The sequence below is a fragment of the Dermacentor albipictus genome, chromosome 1, assembly GCF_038994185.2.
Source record: "Dermacentor albipictus isolate Rhodes 1998 colony chromosome 1, USDA_Dalb.pri_finalv2, whole genome shotgun sequence".
Classification (NCBI taxonomy): Eukaryota; Metazoa; Arthropoda; class Arachnida; order Ixodida; family Ixodidae; genus Dermacentor; species Dermacentor albipictus.
In genome coordinates, this window is record NC_091821.1 from 348,408,520 (window position 1) to 348,432,055 (window position 23,536).

Genomic DNA, 23,536 nt, shown 5'->3' on the forward strand with positions numbered 1-23,536 from the left:
ATGACCAACAAACAGGGCTTGTGTCGTTTCAGGTTCCCAGTGTTTGCTGTCGCTTGTGGCGCAAGAGAAATGTTCCAGCACGCCCATTTACAAGAACATGCCTGGCTGGCCTTGCCTCACGAGCAGCCATCTTCAGCCCGATCGTCCTGCCACGTGCTCTCTACAACAAGCTTCCTCGTGAACGCGTCGTACGCCTGTCTTGGCGGTGTCCTGCACGATGTCGACGGCGTGTTCATGCTCTGAAGGACTGCGTGTCGTCACCATCCCGCGACCGTCTATCCGATGTGCTCCTACAGTTCGCTGTTGCCCTTTTCCGCCGGCATATTTAACGAGTTTAGTGTAGCAAGCTTTTCTGCTTTGAAAGAGTGGTACGTTGCTCAGCGAATGGATGGCGCTTCTAGAAATCGGGTTAATACGAAGCAGATCAGTAAAAAAGGTTTACTTACGTGGACATCACTCAGTCCTTAATGACTGTCAACGTTTTCATGAGCCAATCTGTAAATTTTTGGTGGCGAGAGTAATGGACGTTCATTGACATTGTGCACTTTTGTAGTAGTGTGTGCGTGCGTGTGCATGTCACCTACTGTGTTTTTTTTTCGATCGAGAATGTATATGGGCTCCGCCGCTAACTGGCGCACTTAGAATTTTTATATTTTGGTAGCATTTCCAGCGTCACAGTTGCTTCACTTTTCCCAGTTCATTCCTGTTGAGAGAGAGAAACTTTGTTAGACCAGGCTTCTTGAGGCCAAAGGTGGGTGGCCTATCCTCAGTCCAGGTAGCCATGTCTCGCTGCCGTCGCCCGAGCCCTGTTCACCAACCGTAGCTGGCTGTCAGGGTCTTGCGTCACCAGCAGAGCCTCCCACTGGTCTTTCAATTCTTCCTTCATATCCGCTTCTTCCTGCTTGTTATCGCTTGGTGATGATGGCGGTGGTACTTCGCGGTTATTTCTGCACTCCAGCACCATATGGCGCAAGGTGTTGGGCGTGTCCGGCGGGCAGAACTTGCAGTCTCGCCCGTAGGTTCCCGGATACATGGCGTGCAGGAGTGTTCCATGCGGGTAGGTTCCAGCCTGGAGTCTTCTCCAGGTTACCGCTTGCTCCCTACTCATCGTCTTATGCGCGGGCGGGTAGCGACGCCTCTGCTTCCTGTAGTGCGCCAGGATGTCCGAGTACTTCTTGGACATCCGTTCATTATCCTCATCGCAGTCGTTGGTCCGTGTTCTCTGCGTGTCGGAGATGGCTCGGCGTGCATGATATCGAGCCGCGGCGTGCGCCGTCTGGTACCCCGCGAGAGACTAGTGTCCCGGCGTCCAGAGGATTTGTGCCGTTTCTATCTCGGTGTTGTTCAAGACCTGAAGTGCTGCCTTTCCGATCCTTCCGTTCACATACCTCCTGCACGCTTCTTGCGAGTCCTTCACCACGGTAACCAGGGTCTTCTTGCACGTTGCGATGGCCAGCGCTATGCCCAGCTCCTCCGCTGTGCTCGCGTCCTTGGCACGTATGGATGTGGCTGTAAGTTGTTCGCCCTTCTCGTCGACCACGCTGATTGCAAATCGGTCGTATGTTCTGTACGCAGCTGCGTCCATGTATCTCACATTTTCTTTGTGCTGTTTGTGCGTTCCAGTATGTGCTTGAGCGCCTGTATTCTCGCCTGTCTCCTTTCCTTGTCGTACTCGGGATGAATGTTTCTGGGAATGGTACTTATCTGTAGCTTGTCCCTGATCTCGTGTGGGATACGCTGAGGTAGGTGCCTCTCATCCTCGACTTGGTAGCCCAAATCTTAGAGCAGGGCTCTTCCCGTTTTTGTTAGCTTTAGTCTCTCCAGTTGGTTGACGTTGTGCGCTTCCACGGGCTCTTCCCACGTGTTGTGAACTACCATTTTGAGTAGTTTCACTGTGGATGTGGAAGGGGACAGGCCCAACGCAATTTTGTAGGATTTTCTGATGAGGGCGTTTACTTTGTCTCGTTAACTGTTCATGTCAACGTATGGGGTCCCGTAGGTGACGATGCTCGTGAACAGCGCTTGTATTATTCTCGTGCAGTCTTCCTCCTTCAGTCCGTGCCTTTTGCTCGTCACTCTTTTGATAAGGTGGGTTATTTGTTGCATTGTTCTCTGAATTTTTTCCAACTCTGCTGCCCCGACCCCGTCCTTTTGAATCAGGAGCCCGAGGATGCGGAGCCTCGTTACCTGCGGAATCATGCCTCCCACCTTTACTTCCGGGTCTGGTATATGCTGCGGTTGTCGGCCTCTTGTGCGCTTTCTTAGTACCAAGAGCTGACTTTTCTGGTGCGCACGTCAGTCCACATGCTTCCAGGTACCTCTCCGTTGTGTCAACAGCTTCTTGCAGAGCGTCTTGCTGTTTACCTGTCGACCCTCCCGTAGTCCACATGGTGAGGTCGTCAGCATATATTCCGTAACCAATCCCTTCTATTTGCTTCAGTTTGGGTAGCGAGCTCATCGCTATATTGAATAGCATCGGCGAAATGACGAAGCCTTGTGGCGTTCCCTTTCGCGGTATGTCGAATTTCTCAGAGCGTAAGTTGTCTATCCCCACTGTGGCTGTCCGTTCTTTCACAAAAGCTTTGATGTAATTATATATATATTCTTACCGCAGTTACATACGTTGAGGTGTTGCAGTATGGCTTCGTGTGACACGTTGTCGAAAGCCCCTTTCACGTCAAGTGCGAGGATGGCTCTTTTGCTGTGCGTGTCCAGTTTGTCGATGACTTTTTCTTTGATATGCAGTAACACGTCTTGCGTAGACAGGTGAGCTCTAAATCCGAACATGGTGTTTGGGACGTGTCCGTTGTCTTCGAGTTGTTCGATCATGCGGTTGTGCACCATGTGCTCAGTTTTCCAGCACACGACGTGAGGGATAGAGGTCGAAGGTTCTGCACGCTGGTGGGCTTGTTGGGTTTGGGCATCATGGATACCTCGGCATGTTTCCATTCCGGTGGTACTTTACTGTTCCCAGCACTCGTTGATGTATTTTAAGAGTGTCTACAGAGGGTCCGTCAAAGTTCTGGAGTGTCTTGTTTATTCTGTCGCACCCCGGTGCCGTGTTGCGGGTGAGCTTGCTCAAGGCCCTCTCAATATCTGCTTCTGTGAAGGGCCGATCCAGTTCTATATTTGGGTTGCCTCGATACTCGTCAAAGTGCGAATCTACAGTTATGTTCCGCTCTGTACCGAGGAACTTCTCCTTCACTATGGTGATGTCTTTCTCTTTCCCCGGGTGATTATGTATGTCTCTGCACTTTCTGTTTTGCGGCGTTCTTTTTCTCCTTCTTCGATAGGAGTGTCTTGAGTACCGGCCATGTGCGCTTGCTGCTTAAGGTCCCTTGAAGCTTGTTACATGTTTCGCGTCAGTTCTGTTTTTCAAGTTCAGAGTACCCTTGCGTTTCCTTGATCAGCTTAGAGATTCGAATTTTGAGCTTCCGGTTGCATTTGTTACGCTGCCAGCGTTTCGCGAGTCCCCTCCGCGCCTCCCACAGGTGGAGTAAGCGGGGGTCGGCCACGGGGGTGACTTGCGACAGCTGGATTGTCTTCGTATGCTTCTCGGCTCTTTCCACAACTCCTCTGATCCATATTTCTATGTCGTCTATCGTAGCGTTATGCGCGCTCTCGTCTTTGCGAAAGGCCTGCCAGTCTGTGATCTTGGCTTTTCCAATCTTCATTTTCACTTTGTGGTGCGGGATGATCGTTTGCGCTACATAATGGTCGCTACCCAGATTCTCGTCCATGCAGCTCCACTCTACTGTTTGAGTCCATGTACGAATGTGAGGTCGGGGCTGGTGTTTCTAGATACTGTTGCCGATGCGCGTGGGTGTGTGCGGGTCGTTGAGTAGCGTGAGGTGTTTTTGGGCTACGTTGTGTACATCTTTTTTCTTTGAGGCCACATATCACGAGGCCACACGGGGAGCATTAAAATCACCGACTATCAGTCCGTTACCCTTGCTCAGCTTCTTCACTTCTAGCATTAGCTTGTCTAGATCCTTTAGGTAGTCCTTTGGCGGGCTGTACACGTTTAACACAAAAAGGCTTTGCTGTTTTTTCTCGGGTATGATTTCGACGAGCGTGTGTTCGATGCGATATTGGATGTCGCGTCGTTGAGCGTTGATGGCCTTCTTGGTCAGGATTGCTGTCCTCGTCTTACCGTCGGTGACGTGAGTTAGGTAACTACTGACCTTGAAGTCTTCAGCTCCGGTTTCTTGTAAGGGTAGAATGTCCGGGTTAAACTGCGTGCAGAATTGTACAAGGTTGCTTCTCTTCAGATAGAATGACAGTTCCATTGCCAAATTTTGAGCCGTGGGTGTTGCTTGTATGATGATGAAAAACGTTTATTTGCTCTATTTTGCAGTGATTTTTGTGGCTTCAGATGGAATCTTCCATCTTCGCTCCAGGGTCGGTTCCCCTAGCCCAGGGCTCCGCTGAGGGTAGCTGCCCTGCGTGCACACCTTATTAGTCCTTTGACTTTCAGATGTCGCTGGATAGCATCCTCCCACTGTTCCGCACTCGGGTTTTTTATTATGGCTAGCCCATCTGTTTTCTGGCAAGCCCATGTGGTATGGTATAGGGTTGGTTTGTCTCCACACCATGGGCATTTGCTCTTACTGCTTGGGGTAGATTTTGCTTAGCATGTTTAGGCACGGGAATGTTCCCGTTTGTAGCTGTCGCCATGCTACGGCGTCTTCTCTATTCAGTTGTTTGTGAGGGGGCGGGTATTTTCGTCTGATCCCTCTGTAGTAGTTAAGCATCTCTGAATAGCTTTGGGCTACCGGCTCGGGTTCCTCAGCGGGGTCGGGATTGTTGGATGCTCGGTTTGTTGCGTGCCCTCGAGCTATCCTATCCGCCTCCTGATTGCCGGTAATGTCGGTATGTCCCGGCACCCAAACTATCGTGTGTTTGGCCTGGTTGTTGACGGTTTTGCCACTTGAGCGGAGAATGCGGAGCGCACTGTGGCTGATTCTGCCGTTTATGTAGTTGCGGCATGCTGCTTGTGAGTCTACCTTTGGATCGGTAGCCCCTCCGCTGCCGCTAGAGCCACGGCTGCCTCTTCGGCCTCAACTACCGTAAAGTTCCGAATTGATGCGCTGGTGATTTTTTTTAGGTTCGAGTTGATCACCGTTGCGACTTTGCTTTTCTAGTGGTTTCTGGACGTGCGAAGACGACGACGAAGTGTTTCTATCATAGAACGCTTGTACCTTTGTCTCGCTTTGTTTCTTTCGAAACTCTGGGAGCTGCCGCTCCCTTGTTGCGGCAATGGATGAAGAAGCCCTCGAAGACCTTCCTGGAGTCAAGCCATCACGTGGTGTCGCGTCCAGGAAACGTGGAAATGCGTCAAGTGACACGGACAGCGAGGCAACCGAGTTGTACTCGGACAGCGTCGACTCGTCGGACGACGATTTCACACTTGTCATGAGCCGAACCACAAAAAGAAGACTGCTACGGAGGTCATCGTCGCCAAGTGTCTCCGCCGTGAAGATGCCTCAGCGCTGGCCGCACACCATGCTCTTCATGCCTGTGGACCCAGTGTCCAATCTTCGACTTCTAAACAGGCAAGTCCTTTCTGCGTTTCTTGAGGGAATCGCGCCAAACGAGATAAAGGACGTGAGAATAAATGCACGGAAGAATGTCCTAGCAGTAGATGTGCTACACCGTAGTGCACTGCAAAGCCTACGGCACGTAACGGAAATCGACAAAGTACAAGTGCGATCCATGATACCTACAGGCTGCAATGGCACTGTCGGCGTCATTTATGATGTCGATATTTCTATACCAACCAACGACTTACCTATATTAATAAAGCCAAGTACAGAAGGCACTCTTATCACGCACATCACAAGACTTGGCAACACACGTTGCCTGAAGCTGTGGTTTGAGGGAGACAGCCTTCCCTCACACGTCAAAGTTGGCCACGTCCGCCATCCAGTCCGCCCATACGTACCGAAACCCCTGCAATGCTACAAATGCTGCAAGATGGGACACGTAAAAGGTGTCTGTAGGAATAACCTCGTGTGCCCACGGTGCGCCGAATCTCATTCAGCAGATGCCTGCCGCGCAACTGTGTTGAAGTGCCCTAACTGCCATGGTACCCATGAGGCCTCATCCAATGATTGCCCGCGGGTGAGGAACGAGCGAGCAGTACTCAAACATATGGTACGGGACCATTCAACACACAGAGAGGCTGCCGCTACTCTCAGGCGACGACGACATCGGCACCGTGGAGCAGCACGAAGAGTTACGTCTACTGAGATATACGCACTCTTCCGGCAAAGCGGCTATCGTATCAATGCCAACTTCCACAAAGACCGACAGTGCGAAAACGAAGACTGGGGCAACACTCTCGCCTCCTGAAGAGTGTCCTACACTTCCACGAGCACAACCTGCATCGGAGTCGCATCAAATTGCGCCGCCCTCAATGACCTCACGAACCGAGGATGCGACGACGACTGAGGATCGCCAAGTCGTAGTGATGCTAAAGTCACTTATGGACGCCATGCGCATTCTACTGCGCAACATGAAAACCCCGTCGGCACAGAGCGCACTGCAGGTGCTGGACACCTTGAGTCCGGTGCTTGCGGCTCTAGGGTAAAACCACGGCCCGAGAATTACCGTCGTTTCAAGAGGAGGTCAAGAATGCATTAGTATTTCAGTGGAACGCCAGAGGGCTTAAGTCACGCATGTCCGACTTCAGACAGTCTGTATTTACGCACGAATTCCCCATTATCGTGATTTGCGAGCCCAACCTGTCAGCTCCCATCAGACTGTCCGGGTATGAGTGTTTTATGTCCTCTACCCACCGAGAGTGCAGCAAGGTCGTTGTGTTTATACGCCGTGACTTGACTTATGTACATCACCTAGTGCCTCCTGACGAATCAAATCAATACGTTTGCTTAACAGTGAAGAAGAAAAAGCTCACGTTCACAATTCTTGGAGCTTATCTCCAACAAGCCGTCTAGATTGTGAGAGCTTACGGGGAATTTTGACATCGACTCCACAGCCGTGGGTGCTCACTGGTGACTTTAACGCCCACCATTACCTATGGGGAAGCTCCAAAGTGAACTCTGGAGGCAGAACGTTGGTGTCCTTTGCCAATGAACTCAAATTTTGCCTGTCAAACGATAGAAGCCCTACTTATCTGCGTGGATCAGCGTATAGTAGCTGCTTGGACCTTACCTTCGTTTCACGTTCGCTTACGAGAAGAGTGCACTGGTTTTCGGATTTAGAAACGCGGGATAGCGACCACATCCCAACCTATTTGAAGATCGTTGACTAGCTCCAAGTCCTCCAGAACCATCCAGTGCACCGATTGGCCTAAATACAAAATAATAATGGAAGACTGTTGTCGTGACGGCACCTCGTATAACCTACAGGGCGCGATAAAGGATGCCATACAAACAACCACGCATTTGCTTTCGAAGTGTTCTTCCCGCACCGATTTCGACATCGAACTATCGAAACTTCGAGCAATTCGCCGTCGCGCGGAGCGAAGATATAGACGCACGAAGTCCATTTATGATTTGAGATTGGCTAGACGAACACAAAAGAAAATACAGCGTCGCATGAACAAGCTGGCTTCACGGCAATGGGTATCCTTTTGCGAGTCTCTGGATCCACGAAAACCTTTGTCGCTTATATGGAGGACTGTTCGTGGCCTTCGCACAACCTTTGGTCAGCGCCACCCGTTTAAATCTCTAGCACTCCATCTACAATGTAGAGATATTGACGTCGCTGAATCTTTCTGCAGAAAGATTGCTGGCGAAGCAAATTCCGATGGAACGGGTACGGGAACGCTCGACCACCCACCGTTTTCATGCGATCCCCGCATGGAATGCTCTTTTTCTATGGAAGAACTAGAAGCTGCGCTGGCTTTGTGCAGGCGTTCTTCAGCGCCAGGACCTGACGGCATTACATACCGTGCCCTGTGTAATCTAGGAGGCCAAGCTCGGAAGGCGCTCTTGCTCCAGTACAACGACTCCTGGCAGACGGGTACGGTTCCGCAAGAGTGGAAGTCAACTCGCCTCATTTCACTTCTGAAAGCTGGCAAGTCGCCTTTGGACATTTCCTCATACCGTCAGATAGCACTTGCCAGCTGTGTCGGAAAAACAATGGAAAGAATGATTTTAACACGTCTGGAATGGTACTTAGAGTACTGTGAAATCTACCCGGATGCAATGGCTGGATTCAGACGTGGCCGTTCGTCAACAGACAACGTTGTTGACTTGATAACGTTTGTGCAACACCAAAAGGCCTGTAAGCGACTATCTGCTGCTCTGTTTCTAGACGTTAAAGGGGCTTATGATAATGTCACCCATGAAGCCATCCTTGGCACTTTAGAAGCCGTCGGACTTGGTGGTAAGATGTATATGTGGGTGTGCAGCTACTTACAGAGACCATTCTATGTCGACACAGAAAATGGCCCGACATCCGAGCATTACGGTAGCCGAGGAGTCCCTCAAGGCGGAGTGCTTAGCCCGACTCTTTTCAACCTTACCCTCTGTGGATTAGTTGACAACCTGCCAAGCACCGTACGACTTTCCATCTATGCGGACGACATCTGCATTTGGGCATCAGGTGTGACACGACTTCAGCTTCGCGCTCGACTTCAGAAGGCTGCCACAATGACATCTTGCTACCTTCCTGAACAAGGACTTGAAATTTCATGCGGGAAGTGCGCAATGGTGGCATTCACGAGAAAGCGAATATCTGCTTACGGCGTATCTATTGAGGGGCAAATTATACCATACAGCAGAAGTCACAGGTTCTTGGGAGTCGTAATTGACAGAGACCTATCTTGGACTCCGCACGTGAATTACGTGAAAAAGCGGCTGACTGCTATCTGTCACCTGTTCAGGTTCCTTGCAGGAAAAAGTTGTGGAGTATCGCTATGTTACAGCTGTACATGGCGTTGTTCGTTGGAATCCTGCGATACAGCCTGCCTGCAATATATATCCAACACCTGCAAGACTAACCTGCGTATGATTCAGAGTATTCAAGCCCATGCCCTTAAGATATGTCTTGGCTTACCACGCAGTGCATCAACAGCTGAAACCATTGCCCTTGCGCAGGATTACCCAATCACGACGCACATTACCGCTGAGACACTGCGTATGTATTTCAGGCATTGTGCTAGGACCCCTTCCCACCACTTGGCAAGCCTCACTGCTGCAAGGCCCTGCTCGACATTTAGCGACATTGTCAGTGCACATCGTGCGTCGTTTACTTCAGGGTACGCACCTGCGGCCAAGCCAGCGTTTCCTCCGTGGTGTTTGAGCCGTCCACAAGTACATATCATGATTCCAGGACTATAGAAGACAGATCTACCGGCCCCTGCTCTAAAACAGCTGAGCTTACTTCTTTTGCATGAAAAGTACAGGAACCATGTGCACATCTATACCGATGGATCGACTACGTCGTGCAGTTCTGGTGGTGCCGTGGTTATACCAACGCGAGGAATGACACTACGCTTCAAGACATCGCATGTCACGACCTCAACGGCGGCAGAACTAACGGCCCTGCGTCGAGCACTGGAATTCATCGAATGTGAAAGAGCTAGAAAATGGGCTGTGTTCTGTGATTCAAAACCGGCATTACAGTGCACGCAGTCAGTTCTCCGACACGGATCCCATGACCAATTGACATATGAAATCGCGAAACTTTACTGTCATGTCCAACAAAAAGGTCACGAGGTCGTTTTTCAATGGGTACATGGCCATTGTGGAATCAGTGGCAATGATTGCGCCGATAACGCTGCTCGCACAGTACATCATGAAGAGCACAGCGTTCCAATTCCGCTTTCGAGGACAGACGCCGCAATGCAGCTTCGACACCTGGCACGCAGTCTCACACTGACCGAGTGGAACTCGCCAAACTTACGACTTACACGACTGCATCGACTAAACCCCTCCCTGCAACTCCGACCTCCACTCGGACTTCCTCGACGTGAAGCTACGCTTCTCTGTCGCCTTTGGTTAGGAGTTGCCTTCACAAAGGCATACTCTACATTAATTGGAATGACTGACAGCGCAGCATGCGAGGTCTGTGGCACCGAAGAAAACATCGACCACCTGCTGTGCCACTGTCCACGATACACCCCTGAGAGACAAGAACTTGCCAAAGCTTTTCAAAAACTGGACAATCGGCCGCTTTCTGTGCAGGTGCTGTTGGAACACCGCCCCCATCGCCCGTCGGCCCATAAAGCGGTGAAGGCACTTTTGTGCTACTTAAGGACGACGGGCTTGTGCGACCATCTGTGACTATTAATGCAATTTCTGTAAGGCCACACACGTCAGCGAACTCACCGCAATTTCCTTCTTTCCTTCTTTCCTTCCCTCTCTTTCCCTGTTATCTTTGTTTTCCCCTTTCCCATTCCCCCGGTGTAGGGTAGCAAACCGGACGTTATTCTGGTTAACTTCCCTGCCTTCTCCTTACTTCTTTCCCTCCTCCTAGTGGTTTCTGTCCTCAGTATAGGTAGCGGCGTCTACGTACACCGTGTCGTGTCTAGTTGCTAGTGTTTGTACATACTGTGCTCTTGCTTGTCTTCGGGTCATGTGTAGGTTCGGGTCCATATTGCTGGGTATCGGTGCTACTTTGATGGTGTTTCTGTATTCGTCCGGTATCGTCTCCGTGCTTTGTCTCCTTTATGGTAGCTTCACCGCTGTATCTGCTCAGGAGTCTTCTGCCCGTTGCCGATAGCTTTAGTCTTTGGATTTGCGCGATTATCTGCGCTTCTTGGAGCTCCTCGCGAGTGTTGTGTAGCCACAGGGCCAGGAGTTTGTCGGTCGATGTTGACTGCGGTAGGTGGAGCGCCGTCTTGAGGTCTTTCCTCAGGATTGCGTCCGCTTGTTGCATTTCGTGCTTCGTACAGTGGCAGTACGGGAGGCTGTACGTCACTCTACTGACCACCAGGCTTCTGACCAATTTGAGTGTCTGCTTCCTTCATGCCGTGTCTTTTCCGCGAGACCCGCGTTATCATGCGGGCCACTTGGTTGGCTGAAGTTAAGTAGTGTAAGGTGTGGGTACATCGTTGGTTCGATTGTATCCACATTCCTAATATCCTGATGAGCGTCTTCTCCGCGATTGGCTGTCCCTCGAGGTGGATGTTCAACTTCATGTTTGCATCCTCTGGGACGGTGCGATTCTTCTTGCCTCGCCATACTCTTAGGAGCTCGGACTTCTCCGTTGAGCAGGCTAGACCTCTTGCCTTGACATATTCCTTTACGCATGTCGCAGCTTCTTGTAATCTTTCTTCCTTTTCCCTGAGTGAGCCTTTGGTGACCCATACAGCGATATCGTCGGCGTACATGGCGTGGCGTACGCCGTCGATTTGGTCTAGTTGTTGGGCCAGTCCAATCATGGCAACATTGAACAGGATGGGTGAGATTACCGATCCCTGCGGTGTGCCTTTGTTTGGGGTGTTGAACTTTGTGGATCTCAGCTCGCCCAGGCCGATTGTTGCTGTTCTGTTGGACAAAAATGTCTTGACGTAGCTGTGTATTTTCATGCCGCAATTTAGGTCGTCTAGTCGTGTCAGGATGGCTTCGTGGCTTACGTTGTCAAAGGCGCCTTTGACGTCCAGTGTCATGATGTGCTCTCCGTTGAGCGGGATATTGCTCAGTACCTCTTCTCTGATTTGCAGGAGTACAACTTGGGTCGAGAGCCTAGCTCTGAAACTAAACATACTGTGGGGTGTACAGCTCGTTTTCTTCCATATGATTTTGTAGCCTCCTCATAACCACTCTCTCATAGATCTTGCTTAGGCATAATGTAAGGAAGATTGGTCTGAGGTTTTCCACTTAAAGTTTCTTTCCTGGTTTCGGGATTATGACTTCCGCGTGTTTCCATTCTTCTGGTACTGTTCCAGCTTGCCAGTGTCCATTGAGGTATTCGGTTAGCTTTTCGACTAGCTCGTCTCCGAGGTTGCGGATGAGCGCGTTTTTGATCTTGTCCGCACCTGCGGCTGTGTTCTTTGTTGCGCTTCTTATCGCCGCGTACACCTCTTCCCGGGTGATGCGTCTATCCAGCCTTCCATTTTCTTCTCCTTTGTAGCGCTCTGTGTAGGCTGCTGGGTCGCCGTCGCCGTAGCACTTTTTGCGTATTTTGTCCAATAGTTCCGAGTCTGTTCTCTCGTACTGGTGCACCAGTCGCTATATGACTTTGTTGTTTTCGGTCTTTGATTTTGCCGGATCTAGGAGTGCCTTGAGTATGCGCCATGTTTTTGCAGTGCTTGTAGTCATCTTTCTCTTTAGTTAGCCTCGCCATCTTGTTCGCTTAGGGTCTGCATGATCTTGGCTTCTCTCGCAGGGTACTTAGGCTTCTTGCGAGCATTATCTTTCTTCTAGCATGTGGATGCGTTTATTGAAACTTTCTCCCGATTGAGTCATTTTGTTTGTAGGGCCTGAATCTGGTTGTCCATTTCGCTTTTGAGAGATTGGTACCCAGTCTGTATCATCTGGGTTACCGTGTTTTGCCTGACCTGTGTTACCGTGGACATTGTGGTTTCCATCATGGCGGTCACGCTGGCGTTGATGCGGTCTTCAAGTGTCTTGAGGTCGTTCTGGGTTATCACCGCTTGCTTCGACAGTGTTGGTGGCTTTGGTTGTGTTGCTGAGGATGGTGGGGCCTGAGGATGGTTGTGGTGCTGAGGGTGAAGGTCGCGGTAGTGGTGTTTGCGATTGCTGGCTCTTTTCGTAGTTTTATTTCTTGCATGAGGTATTCGAGCTGTTTTTCAGTGCTAGCTTCCTTCTCTTGTGTCTTCTTTTGCTGTTCTAGCTCTCGCTTCAATTCATCGTTCCGTCTTCGGAGAATCATTATCGTGTCCTCGTACCTCGAGTGTATTGTGGTTTGAACGCCATTATTTTCCCTCGACGTTGATTGTGCCCTGTGATGACGCTGGCCCAGCTTACCTTGCGCTGGGTTCGTGTTCCACGCCCGTTGCCGGTATCCGGGGGATGCTCTGTTCTCTTTCCCTCGGTCTCAATCCCGACTGGGATCTCGATCTTTTTGTCTTTTCGGTCTCATTCGGTGACTGTGGCGATGGTGACATGGTCATGTGCTCGTTGTCGTTGGTAGTTACTACGCTGGCCTGGTACCAGAATCTTCTGTCTCAATCTAGACCGCTCCCTGAGTCTCAACGGTGGCGGGGCCGGTTTCAGCTTTCTTCGACAGTCTCTACTCGCCGTTTCATGGGGCATTCCGCAGAGCTTACATTTCGGCTCGCATTGGTGGTTGTTTGGATCAGCGTTGTGTTCTCCGCAGTTGTCACATACTTCGTCATTTGGATTAGGGCAGACTTCTTGTCTGTGTCCTATCTCCCCGCAATATCTGCAGTACTGGACTGACTTTCTGTAGGGTCTACAGCGGGTGAGCGTACATAAACTTTAACGTAGAACGGCACAGGCGGGCCCTCGAAGGTGATCACTGCCGACGTCGATCTTCCCAGCATTCTAGCGTAGAAGATTTTGCAATTGTTGGTCGTTACTAGTAGATCTACTAGCTGCTCGTCGGTGGTGCCTTCCTCTATTCCGTGAACAACGCCACGTACAATGCTCGGAATTGGCTTGAGGTACGGTGTCACTTCGTATGTCGCGTGTCCTGTTTCGATGCTTATTTCCGCTAGTGCGCAGTCCTTCGGTACTTGCCAGAATTAAGTTTTGTTGCCACTGTGTCTGTATGATCACTTTGGCGTAGAGCTCCTGGGGTGTGACTCCGCATGCTTGGGCTAATCCTCTTGCTATCACTCCGCTTTTCCAGTTTGATACTTTCCCACCGGCTTTAGGTCTGCACACAATCTTCTAATGGTTTTCTGGTAGCGGTGGAGTCGTTGGCCAGCGAGGACGTGGCTTGCTTGCGTTGGTTTGGGCCCATGGCTTTTGAGGAGCTTGTTGCCGTTTTCCATCATTCGTGTTCTGCCCTTGCTGTGTTCGTGTGAGGACTCCTTCTGCGTATTCGACGTTGCAATGGATTCTTTCTTCTTCTGATGTCGCGCTTGTAGCATCACCCACGGTCCGGTCTTGCATAGTGTTTTTCCGCTGTTGCTGTCGAACGTCGGCTCCGTGTCGTTCATCTCTGCTTCATTATTTGTTATTCCTGCTATGCAGCTCGTTCGGTCAACTTCCATAACGCTTGGTTGCGGCTACGTTTGAAGAGAGAAAAAACATTAAAAAGCCGTTGTCGGGTGGCCCGGCGTGCACGCAGATCTCGAGGCGCGTGGCCCCGGGCAGCGGGATCGGCAATCGTGGGTAGGCTTAGCTGAGCACGGCCGTCGCCTTGAAAGTTTCAGGAATAGTACTTGCGTGGAGAATAAACTCACGTCGGTGTGCGTGGTCTGTCTGAATGGCGTTTCTTGAGATGAGTCGAATGCTGCGGACAGTCGGACGTTGCGAGGGGGCGATCCGCAGTAATTGCAAGCTGAAGTTAAGAGGTTCCTGGTTTTATGGTTTACTATCGTCTAGGTACATCCGCTTTTGGATCGGTCGAACCGCTGGTTTCTTTGGCTTTGGTCCTTGGTTTGATCTCGGTACTCGTTTCAGCATTTAGCGGATTTATTCAGGCGTCTTTCTCGTGCCAGAAACGAGGTCTTCACCGTTCTCGGTTCTTCCACGTCGCTCATCACTGACTCGAAAAGATCAACATGCCGCTACAAAAGGACACAATGTCAAAGAATGGGAAAGGGGAGGGTGCTTATTCTCGCCAAAACATTTCCTGATTTGCACATAGTAATGGGCGTCCATCTTTAAGAGTGGTTGTTGGTGTGCTTGACTAATCAAATGCTTTTATGGATCTAGATGGCCCAACTTATGTGTTACCTGTCGTTTGTTTATCGGACAGGGCTATCCGCTGTCGTCGCTTGTTCACCGCGTATACAGCGCCTTAGTTTGATATTTGTGTGTCAACTATCACCTGCTCTGCAAGATCGGTAGGAATACTGAGGCGCCATGGCGCCTTTCACCCGACTGTGACGTCGTTGACTGCTGACTGTATTTCATATTACACACATTTGTGCAATTTCGTGATTAAAGTGCACCGTGTGAGCCATTGTCACAGCGCCTTCGAAGGGGCCACATGTACTCCCCTTATGCCAAGTCATGTGTAAACACGTCTAAACAAGTGACGTGCACCAGCATGCTCAAAAAATCTTCAAAAGAAAATGTGCGCTTTACTTGCATTTTTTGTGTTGAAGCGAATTAAGTTTACCAGTGTTTTCCCTGCAATTTTTTTATGTACGCTGTTAGTCTTTCCATTGATCTTCGAATGCATCTGAATGCGTTTGCTTTGAAGTGTCTGAATTTGTGCATGCTACCGCTATTGTCCTAATCTTGATATAAGGGTGCACACTTGATTTATTACGAATTACTTTCATTGTTCTCAACCTCTAATAACCTTACCTCTGCGTTGCTCGATAACCAAATAAAAAATTTGCCCTGTCCTTTGTAAATGGTTACGTGTGCCGCTTTACTCTGCGTTTTTTTTCGCTGCTTTCATCCGCTGTGATGAAAAAGTCGAGCGCACCACGCATGCGCTATTGTGCTCAGTCGAATGCATTTTTCTTAACCTCGAACGTACACAGCGCAATGGAGCCTTACTGTGTAGTCTTTTTATTTTCCATCTTCAGTTACACGACAGTCCTGCAATTGCCCCACACAATACTCACAATCGGTTTACCATACGACCAGTGTGGTGATTTTGACTTGATTTGCATCCGCCATGGTTGCTTAGTGGCTATGGTATTTGGCTGCTAAGCGCGAGGTCGCGCTATCGAATCCCGGCCACGGCGGCCGCATTTCGATGGGTTCGAAGTACGGAAACACCCGTGTACCGCGGTTTAGGTGCCCATTAAAGCACTCCAGATTGTGCAAACTTCCGGAGTCTCCCACTGCGGCGTGCATCATCAGATCGTGGTTTTCGCACGTAAAACCTCATAATTTTTGTTGGTATGTGTCATCTTGGAGGCTTTTTTTTGTCTAACGCAAATCGTACGTGGACGCAAAGAAAAAACACACCCACACAGCACTCAATAGTTCACAATACGACAGCGATGCACGAAGTAACTAAACATTGAGGTCATATTAGAGGATGTGACGTGGTATATATAGATCGTCTTCTAGAAATGTGTTGTAGTCTCTTCTGTGCGTATCGAATCCATCTGGGAAAGTTCAATGACTTGCGCGCTTTCTCGTTTACTGAAAACAACTGCCGAAAGCGTTTTTTTTTCATATCCCAGCGAAGGTGCTTTACAAGGCTTACCCATTTCAGATAATTTTTACAGCTTGAAGCTATTTGAACTTTACTGTATTCAAAGAAGTCTGTTACTGCGCCTTGAAGGATGCTGTTATTTTCGGTTTATTGATCTAGGAAAACTGTTTGCCGTTTTACATTTTTTATACGTCAAAATATCATGAAGCTGAGAAATTATCTGTGCTGTGTAAATTTCGGTATGTACGTATTCGCCATGTATTCCTGTACAAATGCGCAAATGTATGTTTGTATGTTAATGTACTGTGTATATGCTCATGTTTTCAGCATCTGGGACGCCTCCAGTCAAGTAGCATTCGATCGCTTTTAATTTCGTTTATTCAACAGTTGTTTTGTGCTGGTTGTACTGAGCATGCATTGTATTAAACTGCACCTTGCCCAAATCATCTGTCAAAATAAAACTTGTTATTCTTGTTGCCCGTCTAACTACATGTATTGCAAAGACTGTGCCGTGACAGCCAACCGTGATGGCACATCCGCTGTCTGCAACTGGTCGAGCTACACCGACTGCATGGGAGCATCACTGGGGGCCATTCAGAGTATAGGAAAACTGGCTTTCCATGAAATCTCTTCGTTCACCACATTTCCGTTGCGTTGCTACCAAAGACAGGATGCTGGCGTTTCAGGGCACTAACATGCGGAATTTAAAAAAAAGTGTAATGTGGCGCAAGTGATAGAGATCGAAACGTTGGTAACGCGTATGCCTTTAATGGACGGCAAAACCCATGTCACTATAGCAGTCTGAAGCAGTTAACCCGTTGCAATAGCCGAGTGACTGTGGGCTTCCGCTGCTCAGCTCCAGGTCAAAAGTTCGGCCGCGGCGGTAGCATGTCGATAGCGGCCGAAGTGGAAAAGTGCTCGTGTACTTAGTTTCAGTAGGTCTCTGAGCTGCATCTGAAACTAAGGCTTCCTGATGGCGTTGTGTAAGTTTTTTTTTTTACATGCCCGGGAACTGCAGTAAGTCCTACTGTACTTCTATATCTAATACGATTAGAGCAGTATTCATATCCCAAAAGAAATGCAGCTGGTAATTGGCGCTGTACGAAGTTTATGGCCCGGGGGCAGACAGCTAGCGTGAATTTCACGTATAGCCAATGTAAATGTGTAACCTGCCAACATTCATTTATCACACTGTAGCCTTGTTAATTTACACCCATAAAATTGGGGTGTAAAATAGGACTGGCGTGTTCCAAGGGTGTTCCCTTGTTGAACACCCTTTTCTGCAAGAAAAGGGCGTTTCATGGGTGTTTACAAAGGTGAGAAAAACCGAAACACCCCTATTACACTCATAAGGGTCAGTCAGTTAAGAACTTTATTGAAGTCCTGAGGAGTTTCAAGCCGTTGGAGATCGCGCGTGGGGAGCTCCTTGGGCCGAAACCGTAGGCAACGCCCAAGTCGGAACGGGAACGTGGTGACGCTCCGCCAGTTCTTGGGGCCCTCTGGACGGCCTTGAGTTGGAGTTTGAGGTCCGGGCTTTTGAGGGCTGCTTCCCATTCGGGCTCACTGGAGAGAGGGCCCTTTGGTAACGCGGTACATTGCCATAGCACGTGCGAGAGTCTGACAATCGTGAAGGGGTTCATATTCAGGCCGCCCTGGTACGATATTTTGAAATTTGTTCGCATTAATCCAGTCTTGATAAACTGCTGCAGCCGTACACAATAAGCTGAGCTACTCTAGCTAACACTTCGTATCTTTCTTTCTTTCTTTCTTTCTTTCCTTCATTATTTCTCTCTTTCTCTCTCTTTCTTTCTTTCTTCCTTTCTTTCTTCTACTACCACAAATGTCCCTGTATTTGGGTATTGATGGGTGGGCTTTTAGAAACAGTGGACGATTTCTTCGATGTATTTCTTGAAATGATCGGGACTGGAGTGGTGCACGGCGCCGGCGGGTAAGTGCTTCCAGTCGATCGCTGCTGTGACAAAGGACTTTGCGAGCGCAGCAATGCGCGCAGGTGGGAGATGCACTGCTCCGAGTTGAATTTCATACAACTTGGGAGATGATACGGCTGGCGAAATTTACGAAAGGTGACGGACATGTCACTAGAAGTGCCACTTCGTGGTCTACAGGGGAATTTAGACACGAGCAATTATTTGAGATACGTTCTCATCCCCCCGTCAGCGCCGAGACTGGCTGGACAGCCTGGCTAAGTTCCGGCGACGTCGACCGACAGCTTGAACTGGGGGACTGGGCGGAGAAGGCCAAGCAGGCCCAGGGCCTTACTTGAGCCCGATCCCTAGGCCACGTCCCCCTCTATCCTTCCCCCTTTCAATAAAGTTTACGACCACCACCATCGGCAAACGACACTTCCGTGCTACTAGAAAGGTCAGTATGTTTCTCGTGTCTAAGTTAGGTGATGTGTCTAAGTTAGTGCATGCGAACGTGCGTTAAAGACTCACGTTTTCTCTCTCTCTCATTCACTCCCCATTCCCCTCCCCACGTGCAGGGTAGCAAACTGGACTATCTGGTTAACCTCCCTGCTCTTCCTTCTTCCCTATCTCTCTCTAGCGTGTCTAACTATGAAAGCGTTCATCGACAAAAAATTACTTTCCATTGTAACTATTTCTATGTTTCTGTCTCCTTTCATGTAGAGTAGGCAGGCGTTGCAAGTGACCCTTCCGGTGGCAGCTGCCAGCACTCTCCTCGCTTTCCCTTTCCAGCGATGTGCATATATGTTTTCAAAGCAAATAATAACCAGTAACCCCCTTCTAAGCAGTACGCCACAAGTCGGAAACCAGGGCTAGGATACCAAATTGGGGCTAATTTGGTTGTTAGAATGAACGACGCGCAAAGCACGGCTGAAAACGAGATTTGCTTTGAAGCCAGGTACTTCATGTAAAAAAAGCTTTCGTTAAATTTATTGGAGGAAGACAAAGAAGTGCGACGTCCATAGCTTATGTTCACATCGGCTCTGTGTTCTTGAAATGATTTCGCCGCGATTTTCGGTGAATGCCAGCCCGAAATTTGTACCATTCGAACCGTGAGACCACCAGGACTCTGTAGATACCAAGTTGTCAGGTGGGACATTCATTTTTCCGGGACTCTGACCACTTTTGTGTTACGACCACGCCGTCGCCGCGCTAAGACTAAGCGCGTGCGCCAGGTGCTCGGGCTCCCAGGTGCACGGCCTACCAGGCTACCTGGCCCGTTCCCGCGCATGCGCGTGCGATCTCTGCTACGCCACACAAGCCCCTGGCCAAATCCGCCAAGCATCGAAGTCCAAGTGCGGGGCAAAGATGTCTTAGGGCCTCCAAACGTGAAAGCCAGTCATTCCCCGATCATGGAGAACCGCCAAATATCAGCCAAAATTATTGTTGCAATGATGAGAATATCATGTTAGAGAGTTCGTGTCATTATCCACGACGTCATATTTTTTCCTTAATAAATGTTAATCTCTCTCTCTCTCTCACTCACTCGGAAATGAGAAAACTTGCAGCAAGGTGTATCTCAAAACTTTTGACAATTGAACAAAAGAGAAAAGATGTGGAGGCATTGGTGGCTGTTCTGGATCATTTTGCAAAAAAATAATAATAATTGTCACATTTGCTGGACAAATTGGTGTCATGGTGACGAGATATTAATATGCTGTTATGATCCAGAGACAAAGGAACAGTCTATGGAATAGGCGCACAGTGGTTCCCCTAGGCCAAACATTGGTGCTGAAGAAAGTGGTAACAGTGTTTTGGGATAAGAAAGAAATTCTTCTGGTGCACTACCTCCATCTGGGTTCAACCGTCATTGAAGAATATATTACTGTGCTTCATTGACGAGGTTGAGGCAAGACATCAAGAAACAACGTCGAAGAAATCTCTACAAAAGTGTCATCCACTTGCATGGCAATACCTCGTCACACACTGCAGGGGCAATAAATGGCAAAACTGACCTGCTCAGCTTTTCAAATGATGCCCCATCCACCGTATTCACCCGATCTGACTTCTTCTGGCTATAATATTTTCTCTAATTTCAATAAACACCTAAAGGCACAACAATTTAGGAATGTTCTAGAAGAAATTAATGCTGCAAATGAGTGGTTACACCAGCAGATGGAAGAAATTTATTTACAGAAGCTCAAGAAGCACAGGAACAGATGTCGCAAGTGCGTTGACTACTTGGGGAATATGTAGAACAGTGTGGCCAGCTACATCTTCCCAGCTAACTTTTTTCTAGGTGTAAGACTCGATACTTATCAGCATCCCCTCGTATAAAGACAAACAACTCGCCTTTTGCCATAATCTTTTCGTCTCCCAACTTGGTCCTACACGTCCTGTTTTCCCGTTTGAGGTTCACAACAAGAATTCCAATCGACTTTCATGGCTTTATATGTAAGCATGGAGACAGAAAAAAAAATGTCTGGTGGAAAAATGACCTTAAGCAGATAGCTTCAGCAAGTCAACACTCCCTGATGAAATGCCCTTTCTGTTTCCCAGTCTCTTGAAAACTCTTGGGAATTGTCTCTTGAACACTCTCTCCCAGTCCAATCCCACTCCCAGTCTCCTAGTCACTCCCAGTCTCTTGAGCAGTCTTGGGAATTCTATACAGCACATGGTTTCCATAACTTTCAAGACACCGTTTGGTTTGTGGTATATTTTAGTGACGCTACCGTTTCAAGTAGACTATTAGTGCTTAGTAGCCTAAATCCTCTCAAACTTCATAAAATAGCGACGTCTTTTGAAGAAAGCCGCCTTCAGAAAAAGCTTGCATGTCTTTCTTTCTAGTCGCCACCTGGTCAGCGATACTGGCAATGCGCAAAGCGGCTAAAGTATACGGCTCACCCATCACGTGGTCAGAGCCCTTTCCTCATGAGCTTTTCCTAGAGTTTCTTTTTTAACTACTAGTCTTTCAAAATTTCCCGCGACGCTCCCTCCTAGTACTTATTTTTGAAAGGAAGCGGGCCTCCGCTAGCAAATCGAACGCCTAGTGCGGATTGAAATGACTTCAAGCTTAATTTTTCGGAACGTTGTGCAATTAAATCTCACGTAGCTCCTTCCTGTCGGTGTAAATGCGATTATATCAACGTTTAATCTTGGGCTTGGTTATTTACCATATAATAATGTATTGTAGATGCATATATGTTCAAGTGTATTATATTTCTTGTGAAGGCGTTTTTTTTTATTTTGTCCTTGAGAACATATGACCCGTCTTTAAAAGAGAAGCTTTCTTAATTAAGTTAATTGAAATGATTCAAGAAAGTTTTGCGAAACGTAAATTCCAATAATTGCATTGGATCTGCTTGTAATCTTTCCCCGTTTTTTTTAGTCGCACGGATCATCATGCCGTCCTGCGCTTTACTGAGCTGTATCTCCGTATCAATGCGTAGCAATCTACTTGTACACCATCCAGAGGCTGAATTTATAAAGGTTTTCGTTCGTACGGGCTATTTGCCATTAGCCGTCATTGCCTTTGCCAATAATATGTCCGGCATCAGGAGTGGCTGGAATTTTCTATTACGAACAATTTTAGCTTAAGAGCTTTTTGGGTATGAAGGACCTGTCTTTCTAGCGGACGAATGTTTGATGTATACGTCAATTAATTTCAACAACGCTGCTCATGCCAATATTGCTCGCTTGCGCTGGCGTACTTGCGCATACATAAAGTTGCTCGAAACAAGACACGTTAGGGTATATATACACGCGCATATACGGTACATTCTGTGTCGCTATGTGTGCTGTTTGGGTAAAATTTGCATTCTTCAAGGCAAAGCTATAACACAACACACTACTCTTATGAAATTGGAGCCTGGTAGAAGCCGCCATATCCTATCTTTGAAATAGCACCCACGGAACTACTTCAACACGAAAGCTCAACATTGTGTGACTAAAATCAGTTAATCGTCCTTGTCAAATTTACCTTGTGTATCACGCAGGCATATATCTTTTCTTCTACTACAATTTCGTGCCAGCTGCGAAGCGAAAGAGACACTTGAATAAAATGGTGAAAGCAGAGTTAACGGCTGCCACAACGCGTACGCTAACAAGCGTGACGCGTGCGTGTAAATTACGATCCCAGAACGGTGCTCTGTCTCAGCGTAATTAAGAGCGTCGCGCTGCAATGCCGCCACGGAGAGAACACTCCTCGGAAAGGCGTTCGGGAGACCCTTTGAGCCGTGACGATGGCCAGTCGGCAGCCGCGAACGCCCGCTCCCGTTAGACAGATGATGATGCCTCGGCACTCGTAGTGCGCAACAGCGGTGGCAGCGCTTCTGGGGCCGACAGACGCCCGCGAGGCGGGCTTTCTGTCCCCGCGCGGCGTACGAGCTTCATTAGCCACGCCGTTTGGGCGGGCAAACACAATTTGAGCCGCGCAACAGACCGCGGGCCCCCCGCTCGTACTCCGAGACTGAGCCCGCGCTGGCACGTCTCAACGGGCGCCCGCCATATTGGGATGGTTCCGCCGCCGAACGCTAGGGTGGCCGAGCTACGTAGCCGAGCGTAGCGCGAGAGCTACGCGGGCGCCTCCTGGCGGCGGCAACTCAATCCGCTGCCCTCCTTGCCGACAATGGGTGTCCCTAATGAATTTTGATCCCGCGACACGGTGCGGTGAGCAGCGCGGGCAGGCAGCCAACCAGCCGTCCTGCCCCGTTCCCTACCAGGACTAAGGGTCCACAGCACATTCGACGCCCCCCCCCTCCCCCCCTCCAACGCCCCTACATTCGTTTCCTCCTCCCTCCACATCACTTTTTAGCCCATTTCGTCCATATTCTCCTTTCCCTCCTAATCTGCCTCTCGCCTCTCAATTCAGAAATCTGCGCACGTGCCTCGACTTTTTACTCCGTTTTTCTTTGTTCATCACCCAAACACCACTGCGTTTTTCTAATCCCATTTCCAGATGCTCCAGCTTAATTCACTATGATCATATTTTTTTTTCCAATAGGCAAACCGTTCGATTTCAAATAGGTGTCCTCGCTTGCTGCATTGTGAAAAATCCGTCGTCTGTTCGTAATATATCTACCCAGCAGATAAAAATCTGAATAACACGAGGTTCTCTTTAGGAAATAACTGCTTTTTTCCAGACGTACACACTAATTATGGGCAACAAATGGCTGCATGTGTCGCGATAAAATTTTGTAATAAACACTTCCTGGCATTCAATTTGCTACAGTACTCTACAATCCTGCAGCTATATTTCTGCTGTTCTATCAGACGATTAGTATATGCTGCTTTGTAGTGGTACTTTAATCATTCTCACATTTATTATTTTACTTATACTTTTTCTTCAAGAACATTCAGCCATTGCATCTGTCATTGGTTACGAAGCGTTTGTAACCAGCCTGAAGCGTCTCCTTGAG

The 23,536-nt window shown here is 48.8% G+C and overlaps 1 protein-coding gene across 3 annotated transcripts in view; it reads left to right on the top strand.

Moving 5' to 3' along the window:
• The window catches only part of LOC135921915 (uncharacterized), a 30,420-nt gene extending 13,770 nt beyond the window's left edge, over nucleotides 1-16,650 (top strand). For all 3 annotated transcript variants that reach the window (XR_011511345.1, XM_065456365.1, XM_065423882.1), the window contains exon 15: nucleotides 33-16,650. Coding sequence is in view for 1 of the 3 variants with exons in the window: in XM_065456365.1 (XP_065312437.1) it covers nucleotides 5,260-6,354 (1,095 nt within the window). In the remaining 2 variants the exon portion in view is untranslated. The remainder of the gene's footprint in view (nucleotides 1-32) is intronic.
• Nucleotides 16,651-23,536: the final 6,886 nt, after the last annotated feature.